This window comes from Sus scrofa, chromosome 3, assembly GCF_054392235.1.
Source record: "Sus scrofa isolate SSC_HxYL_T2T_F1_AM1 chromosome 3, Sscrofa_HxYL_maternal_Yorkshire_Landrace_v2.0, whole genome shotgun sequence".
NCBI lineage: Eukaryota > Metazoa > Chordata > Mammalia > Artiodactyla > Suidae > Sus > Sus scrofa.
In genome coordinates this window covers 58,093,135-58,113,999 of record NC_139385.1, presented here as the reverse complement: position 1 = coordinate 58,113,999, position 20,865 = coordinate 58,093,135, and the positions used below count along the sequence as shown (strand labels likewise).

Below are 20,865 nucleotides of genomic sequence, written 5' to 3'. Positions count from 1 at the left end.
GGGCACAGGTACCCCCTTGGCCCACCAGGGCACAGCTCTCTGGTGAGCAACCACCCCCCACCTCTGGTTTCAAGTGTGTGGATTTTAGGCAGGAGGCATGGAGGTAGTGGAGACAGTCTGCCTTCTAGAGTCAAAGGGCCCGGCTCCCCTCCAGGTGGCCTGGGTGTGTGGGTGCCTCCCTACTTCAAACCTGTAAGGTGGGATGACACCTTCCAGAAAGGCTCCATGGAATTAGTGAGGGCATGCCAGCAAATGAGCCTATGATGGTGCTGGGCACTCGGTAAGCCCTCAGCCATGCTGCCTCTCCCCAGCCCTCCAATGGGTGCCATTAAGCCATCGCCCTGCAGCTCCAACACCAAGGGATGCAGACCCAGGGTGCAGCATTCAGGCGCTGGTTCTGAGGGTGCAAGGAGAGGGTGGGCTGCCAGAGCTGGTCTCAGCACTGCCCTTGCACACTCCCAGCCTGCAGTTGCAGGCAGGTCTGGGAACTAGTCTCTTTTGGAGCCTGAACCCAGAGGTTGCCAGTTACTAACTACCCAGGGGAGAGACGAAAGAGACCCAACTTAAGAACAGTTTAGTTCTGTTAAGCCAAGCTGGCCTGAGGATTGCCAAGATCACGAGGGCGTTTTGAAGCATAATTATTTGGGGCAATCATTCCTAAGGGAGGGCAATGACCTGCTAAGAGTGCAAAGGAATGCCTCACGGGAGTGGTTTTGTCCCGCTCTGGATGTGAGATGGTTCCCAGACCTGGGACGGAAGATAAAGTCCCAAACCCTACCCCGGGTGCTTCAGGGAGGCGCCTGGCAATCTAGGGCGGGGGCGGGGGCCCAGCGGCCGCTGCCCAGGCTCCTCTTCGCAAGACCTCCAAGTCCCTGCTCTCAGCCCGCGCGCTCGCGCGCAGGGCCACGCGGCCCCTGGGCTCCCTGAGCAAGCGATCAGTCAGCAGGTCCCCTTTCGAGGCCCTTGCCAGCGCGGCTGCATGGGCGCCGGAGCAGCTTCGGGCGGGCGCTGGCTGCCCAGGGGTTGCGCGGTCTTCACCACCTTTCCGGACCTGCTCTTCATCTTCGAGTCTGTGAGTGGCTGGCGGGCCCCGAGCCCCCCCGGGAGGGGAGGGATGGGATGCGCCGAGCCGTGGGCTCTCACCCGGGCGCCGCACAGCGCGCCAGCCCATCCGCCTGCGGCACAGATCCCTGAGCATTAGGTAGCGGAGTTGTCTCCCCTTGCGCCCACGTCCCAGTCGTTTGGGCTCTTCTAGCAAACGGCAGTAGGGAAACTGTCTCTAGGATTGGGATGAAAAAAACATTTTCACACAGGTCAGATGTCGGAAGCCGGGTCTGGTTGTCGCGCGACGGTTCCAAAGCTGCGCTGGGGACCTGTTTCCCAGGGGCCGCGCAAAGGAAGCCCTTATAGGAGAGCGACGTCCCCGTGGAGGGGCCCAGTTCCCTCCACGGTTAGGATGTTTTTGTTTTTTGTTTTTTGTTTTTTTTTAATTTTAAAAGTCAGCAAAAGAAACCTGAGGATTACCAAGCGAGGTGTGGAGATAGAGTTGGGGTCATAGGAGGAGCTGAATCCAGATTATTCGCTCTCTTTCTCTTGAACGTTTCTGGCGAGTCAACAAACTTGCAACAACTTTGATCTGGAAATAACACAAGAGGCCACGGTCATGCTGCCTCCCTGCGTGAGGGGTGGGGGAAGGGAGCCGGACCTGGGCGAGCCCTCACCTTCCCTGGCTGACCTTGGGCGGTGAGCCCAGAGACCGCTGCGCCTGCAGCTGGTCCCTCCTTACACCGGAGCCTCACAGACCCCCCTCGCAGGCTGCAGAAAGCGCTCCCTGTCATAGGCCTCAGGCCGCCTCCGCCTCAACTTCGCGGGGCCCTAGGCCCTCCGCTGAGACGGGGCAGATGTGTTTCTTCCGTGGGTGCGGTGCCCTGAGCCAGAGACTCCTTTCCCTACAGGCGCACAGCGGAATGGCTGCCTTGGAGAGTCGGTTGCAAAAGAAAATGTGCAAACCCAACTGTTGGAAAATGGGACCCCAGCTTCTTCTCTCCTGATTGGCAGGGGCGGGTGTGAACAGCAAGGGGCGGGGGGGGGGGGGTTCTGTCAGCTACGGAGGGTTTGGGGAAAAGAGCAGAGGGAGTCAAGGTTGCCTGGTGGCACCATATCAAGGAAGTGCCATCCAGGAGAAAGCCTGAATGCCACTAAGCTCAGCTATGCCATTTACAGGTGGGGACACCCAGGTGCAGAGTGGAAGGGGCTTGCTTCAACTGGACTATTCCTTCTCCAAATGGCTCATCTTGGTGCTTCCATTCACCACTTAGCTTCTGCTCTCCCAAGGCAGGATTCTGAACCTATGACCTGGTATCAGTAATGGGGTGGTTCCTCAGAGGTTACTGTGTTTACAGAGTTTCGTGACCCAAAGAGAAGAGGGCTAAAAGTGAAGTGTAATGGGGGCCGAAAGGATTTTAAGCAACATTAGGACCTGCCAGTGTCTGTCTTTTCAGTTGCCCTGTGAGTGGCTTGCTGTGCTTTTGCAGCTGTGTGGTTGCAGGTGTGTGTGTTGGGGGGGTGGGGATGGGTTGGGGTCGGGAGGCTGTCCTATCCTGGCTTCACAGAAAGGACAACTTCTCAGTGCCCTCTGCCTCCTCTTGGTGTCACAGCTTAGGAGAAGGCATGCCCTGGAGGATAGGAACAGCCCAGCCAGGTGGGATGATCTTTCACTTGTGGAGAGGATCCCCCCCACACTGCCAAGGGAAAGTAGAGACAGTGCAAGAAATCTCGGGACTACAGATTAGTGGAAATATACTCCTCGAGGGTGGTTTTGTGACCTGCAAATGGTAGGCGCTTCTAGACTGAAATAATTCTCCCTTGCCCCAAATATTTCTCTTCCAACTCTCTTAAGTTATTTTTTCTCAGGAGTTCCCTTCGCGGTTCAGGGGTTACCAAACCCAACTAGGAGCCATGAGGATGCAGGGTTCAATCCCTGGCCTCACTCAATGGGTTTAAAGATCCAGTGTTGCCACTGTGCCGAGCTGGGTGTAGGTCACACGTGCGACTCGGATCCCACATTGCTGTGGCTGTGACATAGGCTGGCAGCTGTAGCTCTGACTTGACCCCTAGACTGGGAACCTCCATATGCCCCAGGTGTGGCCCTAAAAAGACAGGGAAAAAAAGGAAAAAGCAGCAAGACACAAGGTCCCATAGTATATGATTCCACTTATGTGAAATGTCCAGATTAGGTAAATCTATCAAGACAGAATACAAATTCTTGGCTTACCACGGTCTGAGAGGACAGCGAGATGTGGCAGAGTTTCATGGGTATGGGGTTTCCTTTTGGGCTGGCTCGAATGTTTTCAAGTTACATAAGGTGGTGGTTGTACATCGCGACTGTATTAAATGCCATTGAACTGGACAGTTTGAAATGGTTAGTTTCCTGTTGTGCTAGCTACACTTCAACTTTTTAAAACTATCTCAAATACAACAGAAAATTATATATAATACTTTAGCAGGTACTCACATAACTACCACTTAATTTTGTCAAATCTTCATGTTTTGCCTTATTTCCTTTGAGGATTAAGGATTTAGAGCCTTTCAGATGACATCTAAGCCCCCTGGATATTCTGCTATCTTACTCTCCTCCCTCCAGCCTCAGGACCACCCCTGGGCTAAATGAGTGCTCAAGGTTAGCCCTTTACTGCACACCTAACTATCCCATGACTACACATGGTGTGGTTTTATGTGGGGTTTTTTTTCTTTCTTTCTTTCTTTCTTTTTTTTTTTTTTTTTCATGTTCTGAAGGTAGTATCACCCTGTACACATCCTTCTGCAACATGATTTTCATGCAGCCTTGTTCTGAGGTTTATACACCCTAACGCTCTTAAGCCATCTTCCTTTGATGGACACTTGGGTAAATTTCAATATGCTGCACTTTGACATTGCAGACAGCATTGACAAAGAACCCTCTTTATTTGCCTCTTTACTTATATCATGGGAATTTCTTGTGGGAACACACAGAGGTTTGACTTGCTGGGTCACAGGGAATGCATTTTCCCAGATGTTAGCCCGTTGCCGTCCAAAAGGGTTATTCCAATTTACACAGCCAGGGCGGAGTTGCTGGGAAGCTGATGAAGCTTAATTAAATTCAGGACCCCTGCTTATTCAGGGCCAGTCCAATACTCTACCACATTTTGCATTCTTGCATAGAGCAGATCCCCATGTTGCATAAGCTTCAAGCTAAACCTCCCTGACCCCACCAGCAGCATATGAAAGTCCCCATTGTTCCTCATCTTGCCACACTTGGTAGAGTCAGACTCTGTAATGTTCTGCTAGTCCAATGGGTGTGAAAGGCTTGGTTATTTTTAAAATCTGTGGCCCAGCGAGTTGTTGATTACTCACAGTCCATATTTTCATGCCTGACCTCCCAATAGCCTGGGAGGAGCAGATGTCAAACGTTCAGCCTCCGGAGCCAACAGGGTGGAGCGCCACTCAGCTCCCAAGACAAGGAAACTGCCCAGGAGTAGGGAAGGGTGCTGGCTCAAGGTGGGCCATGGTGGCCTACCCCTGCACCCCTACCCCTGAGCTCCTGACCTCTGAAGGCTGCAGGGTCCTCACAGGAAGAGAAAGGGTGACCCAACCAGGTGGTGTGACCCTGCCTCTCTGAGCCACACAGGCCATGCCACTGTCGCAGGCAGTGAGGCCACAGAGCAGAGCCTGTGAAGCCAATGGAGGAATGGCGGAGGGAACCTCCCCTAGTTCTCCAGACCCAGAGCCCCAGGGAGGCTGGAAGCAAGAGCAAGGCTAGTGGGCCAGTCTCCTCTCCACCGATGTGACACTTCTCCATGGCCATCTCCAAAGCCAAGCCTAAACTTGGGGAAGCTATCACGGTGAACTGCTTGTGGGTCACCTTGAGTAACTGCCACACACCAAGGTCCTGACTGGGCTCCACAACCAGCCTGTCAGCACTGGCACCCAGCAGCTGTGGGGACGTAAGCAGCCAACTCTGCCTCAGTTTTTGCATCAGTGAAATGGGGATAGGATAGCACCCACCTCAGGGATTGCTGTGAAGAATAAGTAAGTGTAATATGCGTGAAGCTTTTAAAACAAAGCAATGCACATAGTTACTGCTCAGTAACCATTAGGTGTCATTATTATTAATTTATTCATAACTCAAACACCTGCCTGAGATCAACTGACCAATCCATTAAGGGGGCAACTGTGGAGGGAGCAGGGGCAATAAGCCCCTTCGACACCACCCTTGGCCTCAGGTGCCCTTCTTGGGCAGGGGAGTAAGTGAGATTGGGGAGTGGCGGGGCTGTCGAGGGCACACTTGACTTGTCTTTGGGGTCAAGTATGGCGCAGATGTCACCCTCAACAAGGCCTTCCTACAGGCTCTTCTCACCATGGAGGGGGGATGGAGGGTGGGGGTCAGCATGTTCTCTGCTAGGAGCTTCCCTGGTCAGCCTGATGGGTGGCTGCCAATCCTGCCTTCCTCCTTGGGGGTGGGGGGCTTCCTGAGGTGGGGGCCCTATCTGCAAACCTGCCAGCTTGGTGCCAGGATCCCTGGGAAAGGCTTGGTGGATTCTGAGTGCACTGAAAATGACTGTATCTGCCAGAAGACTTGGGAACGACAACTACTGGGTGTGGATTAAGCCTGTCAAAAATGATCTGTCACCATCTCAGTTTATCACTATCTGGCAGGGCACTGGCTTGGGGCGAGGGCAACTGCTGGCACGGAATCTTGCCACCATCTCCCCCAGCCTCCGTTGTGCCTTGCAGCTGCCTGGTGATAAGCAGGATGGATGAGGGCTGTTGGATATGCAAGCACCCACCTCAGGGATTGCCATGAAGAATAAGTAAGTGTGATATGCACAAAGCTTTTAAAACAAAGCAGTGCACATAGCTACTGCTCAGTAACTATTAGGTGCCATTACACTGCTGGATGAGGGCCTGGCAGGAAGGGAACCAGCCAGCGTTTGCGTCTTAGGACTCTTCCCAGAACCAACCCCACAGACCTCAGTGGTCTCCATCATGAGGCTCCACTGGTGCTGGTGACATGGGGAGGGGGTTAAGTCCTTCAAGCCCAACTTACCTAGAAACCCACACTGAGAGCATCCTTTCCTGTACTGCAGGCGTGTCCTGGGGTCTATCTCTGCCTGGTCCAGGAGTCTGCCCACATCCCTGGCACAGACCTACCTCTCTGAAACTAGTCCTCAGCATCTATAAGAAAGGGCTAGCATCTGTCTGCACCTGCTAATGGTTATGAATCACAAGGGAGTCCTTGACCCCAAGGGCAGATAGAGGCTAAAACCGACAATCACACCAATTCCCCTAAGAGAACCCAGGGCCCTCAAGAGCAGCCGGAGCCCTTGAGGATGATTCTGCGCACTGCTGCAGGCACAGTGTTGTGAGCGTCCTCGCTACTAACCTACCTGGTGCCACCCATCAATACCTCTTGCTTTGCCTGGATGGAAGCCACTCCTATCTGGTCTAAATGTCCAAGGACTTTGTCTCTGAGAGCTGGCTTACTCGTATTTTGCATGGAACCTCCTTGTTTCTCATTTTCCTGCTGGGTAAAGCCAGTGGGTACAGGGAAGAAAAAAGCTCCATCCAAATGAGAGCAAGGCAGTCTACAAGCCTCTGACGTTGTGGATCACAGGGGAGTTTTCATTCATTAAGGAAATGATGACTGTCCTCTGCCTGGGGATGGGGGAGATAGTGATCGGGGATCCTCCTCATGCCCATGGCTGGTGCTGTGGAGGGATGAGGTCAGGATGGGTCCCCAGAAGGAAGGAGCCTGCAGGTGAAGGGCCAGGAGGGCAGAGCAGCTGGTGTAGGTAAACTGAGTCAGGAAGCCTCAGCACCACCCCCAGAGCTTGAGCAGGAGACACCTCAGAGGTCAGACTCTCAGGAACAGAGGGAGAGGGGGTCCCCACACAGAGAATCTCTGACCTGCCCCCCAGACACCTCCATGGGGTCACAGGAGGGGACCCCATGCAAATGTCTGGCCACCCTCACTGCGGCCCCAGTACACTCCCCAGGACCTGACTCTGCCCCTGGTGGAGCTTGGGTGGGGCTCAGCAGCAAGACTGGAGGAGAGGGGACAGGAGCTCCACTGACTAGTGTGTCTTTGATTAGAGTTTATCTCCCTGGACCTACCCACCCTCAGTGCCGTGGGTCCCTCTCAGTGGGTCTGTTAAATGCATGAGTGAATGAATGAATGAATGATGGCATGAGTAAGTGAGCAAGAGAGGGAAGGCTTTCCTTTGACCTGGTGGAAGCCCATTCTGCCACACAAGGGTGATGGGCTCAGCCAAGACCCAGTGTCTGCTTCCTGCTCTCCCTGCTATTCAGAACAGGAAGAGTCCCCAGCCTCCCTCTCAGGGCCCTGTTCTTGGGTCTCGGGAGGCCTCAGTGTCTGGGGGACTGGGTCCTTCCCCTCTGATCTCCTTCCCTGCATTCTCCTGCCACCTGGTACTCATGTCCTCCTGTCCTGTACCTAATCCCTTCTCTGCAGAAGCTCATCCTTAACCGGCCTCTGCACACACACACACACACACACACACACACACACACACACTCACACGCTCACAGGAAAATGCAGTATCTGTTTCTGGGGCACTGCTCACAGACATCTAGCTGAGAGAAGAACCCTCCTGAGCTCAGCCTGGCCTTTTATCTTACCCCTCCTGCCCTCTCAGGGATGATCCTTCTGCACCCACGTCGGCACCCCTCCCAGATGGTCCCTTGCGGCTCCTTCCTGCAGCCGCCACCTGGCATATCTCCCCTGGGCACCTGCAGGCTGTGTGGGCAGACGGGAGCACCCCTGCTCATCTCCTGGGAGCAAACCCTCAACTTTTTATCACTTCATCTGTGCCGAGGACATTTCCTCTCAGGAAGGGTAGTTTCACATCTATTCCTGGGGCACATGGTTCTGGTGGCCTCTTTGCTCCGAGAGCTTCCCTTGAACTAGTGGCTCCTCAGCTCTTCCCAGTTTGGAGGCTCCAGAGGAAAGAGACCATTCCCTCAGCATCCTCCCCAGTGAGGGGTGGGAATGGGCCAGTGCGGTGCCATGTCATGGTGGAGATAATTCTGTGAAAGTCCCCTTGAGAGAGAACGTCTCACTGTGAAAGACATCATGCTAAATGGAAGCAGCCAGTCACAAGTCCCCCTGTCACATGAGCCAATGCCTGGGGAAGTGCAGAGCAGGGAAACCTGCACAGCTGGAAAGTGGAGGCTTTGTATGGAAGGGGTGGAGGCTGCCATGGCTGTGGGGCACAGGGTTTCTTGGGAGGTGATGGAAACGTTCTCCAGTTGCCTTTGGGGATGAGAGAGGCACATAACTGCGACTATGCTAAAAACCATCAAACTGTACACTGTAAATGGCTGAGTTGTATAACATGAGTTACATCTCATTGAAGAGATATAAAAGAGAATCTTTCCCCATCGCCTTACTATGAAACTTACTATTACAGATAAATCACCCCCGAAAAAAGTCAAATTTTCTTTTTCTTTTCAGGGCTGCACTGCGGCATATGGAACTAGGGGTTGAATAGGAGCTACAGTTACTGGCCTACACCACAGCCACAGCAATGTGGGATCTGAGCCACACCTGTGACCTACACCATAGCTCATGGCAAGGCTGAACCCTTAACCCACTGCGCGAGGCCAGGGATCAAACCCACATCCTCAGGGATCTTAGTTGGGTTCAGTAACTGCTGAGCCACAATGGGAACTCCAAGATCCTTAACCCACTGAGCAAGGCCAGGGATCAAACCCACATCCTTATGGATACTAGTCATATTCATTTCTGCTGTGCCACAATGGGAATGTTAAGTCAATATATTTTTAAAGGACCTTTGCAATGTGGTACACTGAGCTGGGGTGGGGTCCTGAGGTCTGCCAGTGGGCAGGGTCTGGGGTTGGGCTTTGCTCCTGTGGACAGCTCTGGACAGACTCCAGGATTCCACCTAAGAGTGTCTTTGTGTGTGAGAGAGACAAAGAGACAGAGAGTATGCAAGAGAAAGGGAGAGGAAGAGAGGATGCATTTTTAGGGAGCTGGAAGACAGTCCCACCAGGCTGATAAACGCTCATACCCAACTCAAGTTGAGAGTCTGGATTAACCTTGAAGCTTCCCTCTGCACCTGTGACCAAAGCTGTGGCCACATTTGGCTAGTGCACACCAGCATTCCATGTGGTGACTTCACCTCACTGTCCCTGCCTCTGATTCCTGACCAAGCCACAGGGGGAAAGGAAGCAGAGTTTGCATTCCCAGATCTGAGAGCCACCTTCTCAGACATGTGCCATTTCCAGGTACCACCCGTGCATTAATTTACCTCATGGGTTTTTTTATACAAAAAAAAAAAATCAATGCCATTCCCCAGGTCCCCTCTGCCCATCTGTTCTTGGAACCTGTGCTCTAGCGCGGCTGCAGCCACCTGTTTCCACCTGAGCCCTTCTCTTTGCCTTTGTCAGAAAACACCAAAGAAAGTGGGAGAGAGAATCAATTTCCTGGTATGGCATTCAGTGTCCCTCAGTGCCATGTCCACCAGCCACATACAAGCACCTCCCATCTGCAGGGCCCACACGGGACACAAGACATGCAATGCAAGCTGTTCCTTTGGGGTTTGGTCTATCACTCACTCATTTTGCCAAACACATCTAACAGGAGACCCTGAGGGCCGGTTAACTAACTCACACACCAACACACAGCTGGACAGGACTTGCCTGTATCTCATACCCAGGAGTTAGCTGTGAGCCAGGGGGACCTCACTCTCCTGTCTCCTAAATCCAAGTCCAGCTCAGCCATTGACACAACCATGCCCTTCGTCACCATCCCTTATGGTAAAGGCCCAGCTATCGGTTTTTAAAGGCAAGAACTGAAGAATCTACATACACATCTCACTCTCGGGCAGTCTGAGGATTATTTAATTGATTTTGCACCACTTATTACAAGTTGAAAAGTATGTCCCACTGGCTCTCAGGCATCTGTAGAGTTTCCTGCTCAGAGATGCCCACATCTGAAACATCAGGCCCAACCTGGTTGGGTAACTCTGGATCCTTCAGCACACTGACTGTTCTACCCAGATGTGACTGGCCCCTCATGCTTCTCAGCCAACATGCTCAAAGAAGCCTGGTAAGGAAGTGCTGGCTCTTACCAAGCAAGTGGGCAGCAGGGGCAGGGAGGCGGGGTCAATGGACCACGTGCATTCACACCACAGGGGACACGGGGCCTGGAGGGCAGCCTGTCCTCAGCCCCCGACCCTCAGGAGCCTGATGCCAAACCCTGCACCCTCTGACAGCAAAGCTGTCTCCACCGTGGCCCAGCCCACTCCTTCTCTGGGCAGGGATGATGGATGAGGCTGAGGGGATCTCACTGGGACGGAGGGACAGGAGAAGGGAAGATAAGCACCCAAAGTCCCAGCTTGGTTGTGCCTTGTCCACAGGGGGAGCTGGACTGTGGCACTGAGGTTGTGATCCCTCCATCTGTCCCTGCATTCCTCTTTGAAAATGTGGGGCTCCCTGACCTTAGGGACCCCAAGTGGGGTGTCTTCTGCATACTGAAGCAGGAGGAGTGCTTCTCTCATTCCCATCCTAGGCCATCAGAGACCAGGATGACCTGGGCCCTCCCCACCCCAATCTGGCATCCAGTAGTCTGAGAACTCCCTGGATTTCAGTATATGATGTCAATTTTTTTTCTAATAGCCAATGACATAATGTGGCTAATTTGTTTCACCAAATAAAGACCAAAAGAATCAGCTGGTCACCACCCTTTTATAAAAGAAAGGATGTTTTTATGTCAAAAATACGGGAAAGGATATCACCTCAGAATTAGCCCTATAATGATAAACTGGATGGCAGTTTAGCCCTTCTAATGATAAACTGGATGGCAATTAGCCCTTCTAATGATAAACTGGGATGACAACTTTCTAACTTACAGGTGCCTCAGTTTCCCCATCTCACAAATGGGTCAGCACCATACTCGTAGGGATATTGTGAGGGTTAACTGAGTTAATATTTGTAAAGTACTTAGGAAGAGTGCATGGCATATAAATGTAATATAAGGGTTTGTTAAATCCAAAATTAAACTTGAATTTAAAAAGTGAATAAAGGCAGGAAGCAGAAGATTGGAAAGACTGAGATTAGAGATCCAGTCTAGAGCCTTGAGGAGTAGGTAAGTGTAATTTTTAGTCAAGAAAACATCCCCCTGCTGGTCTCTGTGTACCCTCGGTTTTTCTGCCTCTGCTTCCCCAGTCTTACCTCTGGTCTGGTCATCCTGGGCCCAGGCTCTCCTGCTCTGACGCCCCTTCTCTCCCCCTCCCTCTGCAGATCTTTGGAGGCCTGGTGTGGATCCTGATCACCTGGTCCCAAGTGCCCAACCCCCAGGTTCAGGGCTGGGTCATGTTCGTGTCCGTGTTCTGCTTCATAGCCACCACTCTCCTGCTCTTCCTGTATGTAGCTGGTGCCCACAAGACTGGGACTTTCTGGATCAACCTGGTGAGTCTCAGCCCCAGATGTTCAAGGAGGGCAGGTGTACTGGATCCTCTCCCCTGGCACGATGGCTTTTCCAGTGCTGGGTGAGGTGCCCCGTGGACATCTCCCACCCACATTCCAAGGCGGAGCTGGCCAGGCCTTCAGCTCTGAGCTGTCCACGGTGGCCCGGGGCTCCTGCAGCAGCACGTCAGATGGAGGTGAAGGCAGAGCTTGACTGTTGCTGCCTGATTCTTTGTGGACTTGCTGTTCGGCTTTCTCCTGTGTGTTTCTCTTTCACGGAAACCAGCAGCCCGGCAACCCTCCCTGTACCTCCTCCCCCTGTCAGGGGCCCGCTGGCATCTCCCACCACCCAGGAGAGCTGGCTTCCATCTCCAGGGGCCTGCGGGCTGGCCCTGGCTGCCCAGCGTGAGGCCGTGCTCACTGCCCAGCTCTCAGTCATGGCCTTCTGAAGCAGGGTCACCAAGAGGGACCTGGCTGGTGGAGAGGGATGGCCTGTGATCTCCCTTCTGTCTTGAGGCCCATAAAGAAAGTAAACTTACAAAGGGGTCACCAGCCCAAACCTCTTGTGGAAGGGGGTGTGGCTGTTGTCCAGGACTCTTACTCTCAAAAGGCCTTCAAACGAGGCTTTTCAGACCACCTCCAAATCACAACTACTCAAGGCCCCATCTTAGTACTTTTTTGCCTTTAAATATACCTGGAGCCCCAGTAGACGGCTCCCCAGCTCAAAAAAAAAAAAAAAAAAAAAAAAAAAAACAAGACAAAACAACCGAAATACCCTGAGCCTGCACTGGTCACAGAGGCCACATCTGAACTAGGGATCGTGACCATAGATGACACATCTCAGGTCCAGAACCCATTCCTGCCAATCCCAAGAGCCCCCTCTCCCCTTCCTCCACCCACAACAAGATTCCACCTCAAGGGGAGGCAATGCTCCTCCTCCAGCAAAGTCCTTACTCTGGCCCCCAAATCAGTGCCGTAAACTCAGCTTGGGCAGCCCTGGTGAATCCACCTCTGTGAGGAGGGGGTGAAGAGGTAACAGGGTGATGCAGGGACCTGGTCCCTGATGGGCAGGGACTGGGAGTCGGTGTCATGGGCCCTGAGGACACCACATCTGCTCACAACTCCCCATCTCTCCATGGCCCCTTCTGACCCTGCAGGACGCAGCCTACCACTGTATCGCCTTCCTGTTTTACTTCAGCGCCTCTATCTTCGAAGCTTTCCTCACCATCTGGCCAGATGAGAGAAACGAGGACAAACAACACATTCAAAACATCTCTGCTGTGAGTCCCCAGGGCAACGTGCCATGTGCACAGCTCCCACTGCCCACTGATGGAGGGTCTGAGTGGAAGGCTACTAGGGCCTTCCCTGATGGCTTTTAGTTCACATAATTTTGAATAAAGTAAACACTCCTCTCATTCTGAAGAAACAGAGCCCCAGAGAAGGGAAATGACGTGCCCTGGGCACCCTTAACTGTGGGTCAGTGCTGCACAGCCCAGGCCCGGGCTGGCCAGGGGTCCCATACTGGGCGGACTTTGCAAAGACAGATATGGGAGGAGACGGGACCTTGGGGGCCTGGCACTGTCTGAGTTCATGGGGAAAATCATTGCCCCTCGCAGCAGCCCCAGGATGGAGTGCTATACCCATTTCACAGATGGAGAACCAGGACCCCGAGAGCATGCATAACCCACCCCCAGGTCACCAAGACCTGATGGGATCTGGGGTCCAGGCCAAGTGCTCTGACACCCACACCCTTAACACCAGTTTGAGAGAGTCTGGCCACTTGGCAGAGAGTCCTGGCTCTCCCTCGGTGTCTTCCAGGGAAGCACACTGTCAGGGCCAGGAAGGGGTGAGGCCTGGGGTGGGAAGTCGAAGGACCAGCGTCTCCCAGGCCCTCACTCTGGGGCTGTGGGGAGGCCCTTCTAGGTCTAGTGTGTCCACACCCCAGCTGTGATGTCTGCTGCTGGGATCAGGCCTTTGTCTCTTGACAGAGGTATTCACACTCACCCGCTCCTCCTACAAGTCCCTGTGCCCTCTGAGCCTCAGCTTGCTCATCTATAAAATGGGATGGTAATTCCCACTGCGTCCTCAGAGGATGAGAAAGCCAATGAACCACTTCTTACCAGGCTTCAACGTGAGCAATGGGTGGAAGAGGGGCCGGGACCTCCTTTACCACATCAGCAGAACAGATAGAGGTGCGACCGTGAGTGTCTGGGGGGGCACATGGCATGCAGGTTTCTGAGCCGTAAAAGGAACATCCCTGACCTGCAGGGCCAGACCACTCAGTGGGCTGTGAGGTCATGACCTCCAAGCTTCTGTTGATGGAATGGAGCAGCATGAGAGCCAATGAGAGAAGGCATTGCTCATAGAATGCTTTTCCAGAGTCTGGCATGTGTGGACTTTCCCCGTAGTGCTAACCCACCATATCAGATGTATTTCTAACCATTAACATCATTTGAAATCTAAGGCAAGCTTTCAGAAACAGCACTCCTCAGCTATCTAGGAATCTACCTATGAGTTATGCAAGTCCTAAGGTCAAACTGATGACAGGACAGTAGATGCCAGCACCACGTGCCAAAGCTGTGCCACCTGCCCCCTTTAGGGAAAAGGGAGAGGCAGAGAGAAACCCACAGGGTGGGTGCTGCTGGGCCCTGGGAAAAGGTGTGGAGAGGTGCCCTTCCTGCTCCCAGGGGGAAGGGTCTGTGGGAAAGCCCCTCAAAGGCTGTCTGCTGCTCCCAAGGGGTCCAGTCCCTCCCCAGGGGAAGCCACACACCCCACTTCAGCTCCCAGCCCCTCCCCAGTTCCATAAGCATGACCACCTCCTGGTCCCTGGCACCCTCTCCAATGTCCCGCAGTGTGGGACCATCTCTCATGCTGGCTCATCTCCCAAGACAGCTGGTTTCTAAACAGAAGCACGGCCAGGCAGCACTTGGCTGCTCTCCTTCCCTTGGGACAAGGGTCATCTGCCTCCTCTGTCACCTTCAAATGACTTTCATGGCCCCCTCACTAGAAAACCCACACATACCCCCATCCCAACCCCAGAAGCTGGAAACTCTTGACCCCACACCCAAGGTCCACAAGCCAGGTGCAGATATTTGCAGGTAAGCCTTGGGGGCAAACCACCCAGAGCAGCGTGATAGAATAGATGGTGCTCAGGTAAACACAGCAGAACAGTGCCCAGACAGGGCACAAAGTGACCATCTGCCACCTTTCCCCACCTCTGTTCCCAGCAGCTTTCTTAAGGTCCCTCCTTTTGGCAAAAGCTCAAAACACCTCCTCTCCATCCCAGAGCCTCAATTCCTTGGCCTGGCTCCTGGCCCATGCTTGTGAGATTCAGAATCTTAGAATAAAATTCTGGGCAGGGTCTGAGGATGCCCAGGCAGGGCATGGGTCGTACTCTGTTAGCCATGGCTGCTGGGATCACAACTGGTGGACTCTGGTCTCACGGGTAGGCTGGAACAACGCTTTCCACGAAGAGCAGTGGATCCTGGCCTGTAAGATCACTTAAGGGGTCTCCGAGGGCCCTCATTTCCAGCTGGGTGACACCAACATCATGACATGGGATGGCAGATGCACACCAAGTCCAGTGAACCATTAGGTCACCTGGAGTCTGCTGAGAGCATTCGGGGCCACACCTGGGCTCTGCAGGACAGGGAATGATGGGAAGCAGTGGTACAAAGCTTCAAGGCCATCAACCCCAAGTGCCATATGAGTAGCCAGCCCAGTGTGGATGGCCCATGCCTTTCCCTCTGGCCATGTGCACCCATTAATGGTCATTTATCTTGGTTTTAGGGGTCTTTGTTCATTGTCACTCTGCTGTACCTGATCCACGCAGTGTTTTCTTTAATCAGATGGAAGTCTTTCTAAAGCAACAGAGAACATTCCTGAAAACACATACAATGGTAACTTATCGGCCCACCTTTCAGCTAACACTTTGGAACTGAGAAATGCTCTCGATGGTGGAAAAAGAAAAAAAGAAAGAAACCAACACTCTGTTTCTTTGTGGGTGTCATGATGACGCTCCATACACCTTTGTGTCAGGATAGGGGGCTTGACATTCTTCACCTCCAGTGAGCTTTCTAGAGTCATTGCCTAATGAAAGGGAGGGGTGGAGTGGGAAATGGGGAATGTGATCTGAGAGACCATGAAACAAGGCTTCCCCTGCTGACCCTTGGACCAAGTTTGGATTACTCTCTACAGGAATTTTACACAGGCTTTTCTGTGTGTCCTTCTTGCAATATGTGTCTGCCTCTCCATGGGTATAATATATCTTCAAGGATGTTCTACCTGTCATGGAGAATACAACTTGCCCATCAAATATTTGCAGATATCTGCAGTGGGAGATAATAAATGTTTGAAATATCTTATAAAGTGCCTTCTTGTTCAATACTTTCATGGGATGTTTTTTGATTTTGTTTTTCTTTTTTTTTTTTGTCTTTTTGTCTTTTGTTGTTGTTGTTGCTATTTCTTGGGCCGCTCCCGCGGCATATGGAGGTTCCCAGGCTAGGGGTTGAATCGGAGCTGTAGCCACCAGCCTACACCAGAGCCACAGCAACGCGGGATCCCAGCCGCGTCTGCAACCTACACCACAGCTCACGGCAACGCCGGATCGTTAACCCACTGAGCAAGGGCAGGGACCGAACCCGCAACCTCATGGTTCCTAGTCGGATTATTTAACCACTGCGCCACGACGGGAACTCCTGATTTTGTTTTTCAATTTAATTTCCCCAGCATGAGAACACCATCATACTCAGCTTCCTTTCTGAGGAACCCTTGGCTTAGGCTGCATCTCCAGAGGCAGCATCAGAGGGCAGTTCCGATGACAGCAGCGTGTGCCCAGCCACTGCATCTCAGAGAGGCCGGCACTGGGCAGCCCACCCTCCCCAGCTACAGGGGAGGTCACACGGCTTCAGCCTCGCTGGAAGCTCACCAAGCACCAGCCTGGGGGACCCCCTCTTTCTCCTACAAAACAAAGGGGTCTGTGCTCAGTTAGAAAGTCCTTAAGCCAAAAGAAAACAGGGGCAGACATTTCTTCTCGCTCTTTGTGCAACGTGTCAGACGCACTCTGCACAGTGTACTCGGTGTTCTGTTCCAACCGGGAATGTGGGTAAGAGTTTTTAGAATTTCCTTGGGCCACTCCATAGGAGAGAGAGGGGACTGGGCTAGAGTGTGAAAGGTAGTAGGGTGACAAGGGGCAGTGCCACATTTTGGGCATGAGACGTCCGGGTCGGAAGGAGAGGAGGATTAGGAAGGAGGGTTCTCAGTTAGGAATCTTGAAGGCTCTGCTCCTGCTCTGAAGTGCTCCCTTATCTCTTCCTTCAAGGAAGGTAATGATATTCTGGAGCTGGGACACCAGAACAGGTATCTCAAAAAGTGGTCAGCTCCCAGCATGGAGGTGTAGGGCCAGAGGCTGCACTATCACTTGCTAGTGGGCATAGAGAGCAAAGAGTCACACCTCATGCAGAGGTTTAATTAGTTGACATCTTATTCCCTTTCCAATGAGTGGGGACACGGTGATGACACTGGCTCACAGTGGGATCTTCAAAAGGTTCTTTGTTATCCCAGGGTAATGGCACCAGAAAAGGCCACTTTCATGTCCAATTAAAATTTAAGTTAAGGAGTTCCCATCGTGGCGCAGTGGTTAACGAATCCGACCAGGAGCCATGAGGTTTCGGGTTTGATCCCTGGCCTTGCTCAGTGGGTTGAGGATCTGACATTGCCATGAGCTGTGGTGTGGGTTGCAGACGCGGCTTGAATCCCATGTTACTGTGGCTCTGGCGTAGGCTGGTGGCTATGGCTCCGATTTGATCCCTAGCCTGGGAATCTCCATATGCCATGGGAGCAGCCCTAGAAAAAGGCAAAAAGACAAAAAAATAAAAAAATAAAAATTTAAGTGAAAATGTTATAGCAAATTGGAAGGAGAAGTTTTGACTAAAGCTTTATCCTGAAAAATTAAAGTACCTATTAGGAAATGACAGGAAATTTGTCACATGTCTCACACAATATGCAATCAAGTGTTGATGGAGGGAAGTCTTTCTTTTTACATAAAGCTCCATGCTGCTAACAGACTCATGTTCAACCCCCTCAAAGAAGAAGAAGAAAAAAAAAGAAGAAGCCAGAGGCTTAATAGTTGAATTTCCCAGGGGTTCTCAATGTTTTGAAATTTTAATTATCCTCTTTAAAGGAACTTTGACATGTTCTTTCTCTATTTTCCCTTTTTGCTGCAAACGAACTGTAGAGCTTCCTTAGTCCCAGCTTTGAGGAAGATCCTCTGACATGACTTCTCATTCCTTCTGTCCTGAGTCTTTTTCTTCTTTTTTTTTTTTTTTTTTTTTTCATTTGTAACTTCATCTGGACATTTGATTTGCATCCTCTTCACACTGGGTGTAATGGGGGGTGGGTAGTCTCAAAAATGCCCTCTCCTGGTGGTTTTCCTTCACCCAGACCACCCCTCCTCTCTCACTCCAACGGACCCCAGTCCAGTCTTCCTGCTTCTGCATCTCACTGTTCACCTCTGTCTCATGCAGCTCTTTAGGAAGTGTTGGCAGGTACAAGTTCTGGCCAGCGGGCAGACCTCCCTGATAAGGGCAGTGCTCCCCCAGAAACCCACACTGCAGAGGGAGGAGGGCATTAAGAAGTCTGCGGGGCAACAGCACAAAGGTCCTCAGACTGCAGAGAATGGGCACTGACTAAGCACCTACTATGTGCTGGGACCTGTGGCCCCTGGATGTGCAGATGGTATCTGCCCCCTGAAAGGCGGCTGGCATGTCTCAGCTCTGCCTCTGGGTCTCAGGCAGGAGGGAACCTCCTCTGGGGCACATCTAGGTGGGACATTTCTTAGAGGACGCCTGCTTGGTGGCCCTGCCTTGGACCAAAGGTCAGGTGGCACCAGCACCCAAACACGGCCACACAAAGGACCCACATTTGTACAGTGTGACCATCTTGCCTGCCATGCAGAAAGCCTCCTGGAGTGAGGAGGGCACAGGAGATGGCTACTACTGTCCTCTTACAGCTAAGGAAATAGACACACTCGGCTGGTCAGAGCTGGAGCTGGGTTTGGGGCCAACTCCTTCTGTCCCTGAGTCCCTGGGCTCACTCACTGCCCTCAGATACCCAGGCTTGTCCCCATGAGGGTCTGTTTTCTGGCTTCGCAGGAAGTGACAGTGGGACAAGACCTTGGAGTGGACCTGATGCCCATAGACAGAAAACTTCAGAGAGAGGGATGAAGTTCTTGGGCATTTGGGACAGCCCCAGACCACTAGCAGGGTCTCAGGAGGCCACATGGCCAAGTCCAGGTCCTGGGTACACTTGTCTTCCTGAAAGGGGCTGCCTGCTCGGAACTGCAAAGTCACAGACATGCCTGATCAGGTGACTGCTGAGCCCCACATTGCAGCCCCTGCAAAGCTAAAAGCCCCCAGTCTAGCTGTTGGTTTGTGAAGAAGGTGAATAATTGGGTGTCTTTATGTTCATGGAACAAAGAGTTAAGTACCTCCAGGGACCCAAGAGGGCTTAAGAAGCAGATGTGACCAAGAGCCACAATTTGCAGAATGAAACAAACCAAGGTGACTACACAGGTGGGTGAGGATGTGCATCACAGACAGAAAGAGGGAGCGGCAGCTGTGGATCACATCCCACCAGGACATTTTGGAGGCTCCCACCCGTGACTTCAGTGGCTGTGGCCCACTTGCTTCATGGGGGCTCTGGGGGCAGTTCCTGGGGGCCTTCTCTGTGCAGGGCAAGTTGTCTGGGAGGGGTTTCATCTGCATATAACCCTCTTCTGGGAACAAGACCCCTGACCCCAGTTCTGCTCAGTCAGTGCTACCAGTTATGTCTTCTCCTGGAAAGGACACAATTTAGTGATGAGCTGCACCCACATCCTAAGTAGGGTATGGGAAGGGAGATCTCAGGCAGTTAGCACAGCCTGCGATAGCCCTGAAGGTGGGGACGCAGCCTGACTTTCCCTCCTGCAGTAGCACCCATTGGACATAGACAGCTCTCCAGGTGAGAGATGCTATGGCCCTGGGCAGCAGCATTGTAAGAAGAGGAGGACAGACAGGCTGGGCTGGGAATGTGGGATAGACCGGACCAGGTTTTGCCTTCCAGAGACCCCCATGGAAGGCACTGCCCCAGGGCACGGATCCTGTGCCAGCACAGGCGTGTGGCCTCTCTCAGCCTCAGCGCTCCGGCCTACAGAATGGGAATCTCCGTCTTGCCTCACAGGTTGTTGGGAGGATTCAAGGACTTTGTTCAGGGAAGCACCTAGGACCCAGGCAAGGGAGGCTGAATTAAGTGCCAGCTGGGGTCACTATCATGGGAATGAAGGAGGGAAAGGTCTAGAAAGATCCTAAGGTTCTAACCTGGACAGATGATGGTACTGGCATTGTGTTAATTAATTAACCATGTTCCTGACAGTGTCCCCATACCCAGCGGGTGTCCTGCTCCTGGCAGTGTCCTGATCTCCACAGCCCAGCCTCTGCTCCTTATGCCAACAAGCACCTCCCCCATCCCCACCTGCCAGGCAGATGTCCTGACCAGGTGCTTCTCTGCAGATGCTCACCCATGCCCACCCCCAAACAGGACGGAGTGAGGCTAGAAGGACCGGGGGCTCCAGGCAGCTCCCAGGAGGGAACGTGGCAGAGGGATGCAGAACTCAATCGGTCCCCAGAATCCCCCCTATGAGTCGTTCTTATCGCCCAGGCCAGGAAGGGGTGGCGCGCAGGGGAAGTACAGTGGACAGACAGCATATTTCAGCCAACCCCTCACTCCTTAACATGGGGCAGGGGCCTCCACTCGCAGCCTGGGCCCTGCCTTGGGCAAACAATGACAAGAATGCACCCCGAGACAGAGTGGCTGAGGAGCTGGCTGTGCAGATCAGATGCTCTGATAGGGATGCCTGCCCTTCACCCTACTTCCCTGAAGCAGGTGGATTTCTGGTCCCGGCTACAAAGGATCCTTGGCCCTTAAGGGACTCTTCCTACAGGGTACCCTCTGTGCCCTGGCTGTAACAGGAGGGGCAGGGGGTTCTGGCCTCACCAGGCAGGGAGGTGGGGAGGGGCTTAGGGAGATGGAGAAAGCTGCCTTGTGCTCACCTTAGGACCCCATCCTGCCCCTGTCTGCCCGCTCAGCTCTGTTCCCTCCTGGGTCACACACAAGGGTCCCCAGTGGCCTGAGTGCATTCTCAGTGGGGCTGAAGCAAAGAGCTGCCCACACGTGTGTCTGGGTGTGTCCGTCACCTCACAGCGATCCTGCCAGGCAGGTGCTATTGCCACTGCCACTGTGTAGACTCTGGATCACACCCAGCTGAGGCTGCTGCTAAGAGGCTGGGCCAGGCCCTGAGCCAGGCAGGCTGAGGGGATGCCCAGGCAGGGGAGGAACCACCCT

At 52.9% G+C, this 20,865-nt stretch overlaps 1 protein-coding gene across 2 annotated transcripts; it reads left to right on the top strand.

The window, feature by feature from the left end:
• The first annotated feature begins 866 nt into the window (after positions 1–866).
• LOC100738720 (myelin and lymphocyte protein) lies at positions 867–15,855 on the top strand. Of its 2 annotated transcripts, XM_021087087.2 has the most exons (4): positions 867–1,072; positions 11,323–11,490; positions 12,645–12,767; positions 15,277–15,855. In XM_021087087.2, the coding sequence occupies exons 1-4, from the start codon at positions 980–982 to the stop codon at positions 15,349–15,351; spliced, it is 459 nt and encodes a 152-aa protein (XP_020942746.2). In that variant the 5' UTR covers positions 867–979; the 3' UTR covers positions 15,352–15,855. The 2 variants fall into 2 exon arrangements, with proteins under 2 accessions (XP_020942746.2, XP_013851287.3); XM_013995833.3 differs by lacking the exon at positions 15,277–15,855 and having other exon boundaries at positions 12,645–12,902.
• Positions 15,856–20,865: the final 5,010 nt, after the last annotated feature.

What these genes read in the sequence shown, in the direction of transcription:
- LOC100738720 (XM_013995833.3), top strand. Translation starts at nt 980, where the DNA reads ATGGGCGCCGGAGCAGCTTCGGGCGGGCGCTGGCTGCCCAGGGGTTGC. An exon ending in TGCTCTTCATCTTCGAGTCT is followed by an intron (nt 1,073 to 11,322) that starts GTGAGTGGCTGG and finishes CTCCCTCTGCAG; the next exon opens with ATCTTTGGAGGCCTGGTGTG. An exon ending in GGACTTTCTGGATCAACCTG is followed by an intron (nt 11,491 to 12,644) that starts GTGAGTCTCAGC and finishes CTGACCCTGCAG; the next exon opens with GACGCAGCCTACCACTGTAT.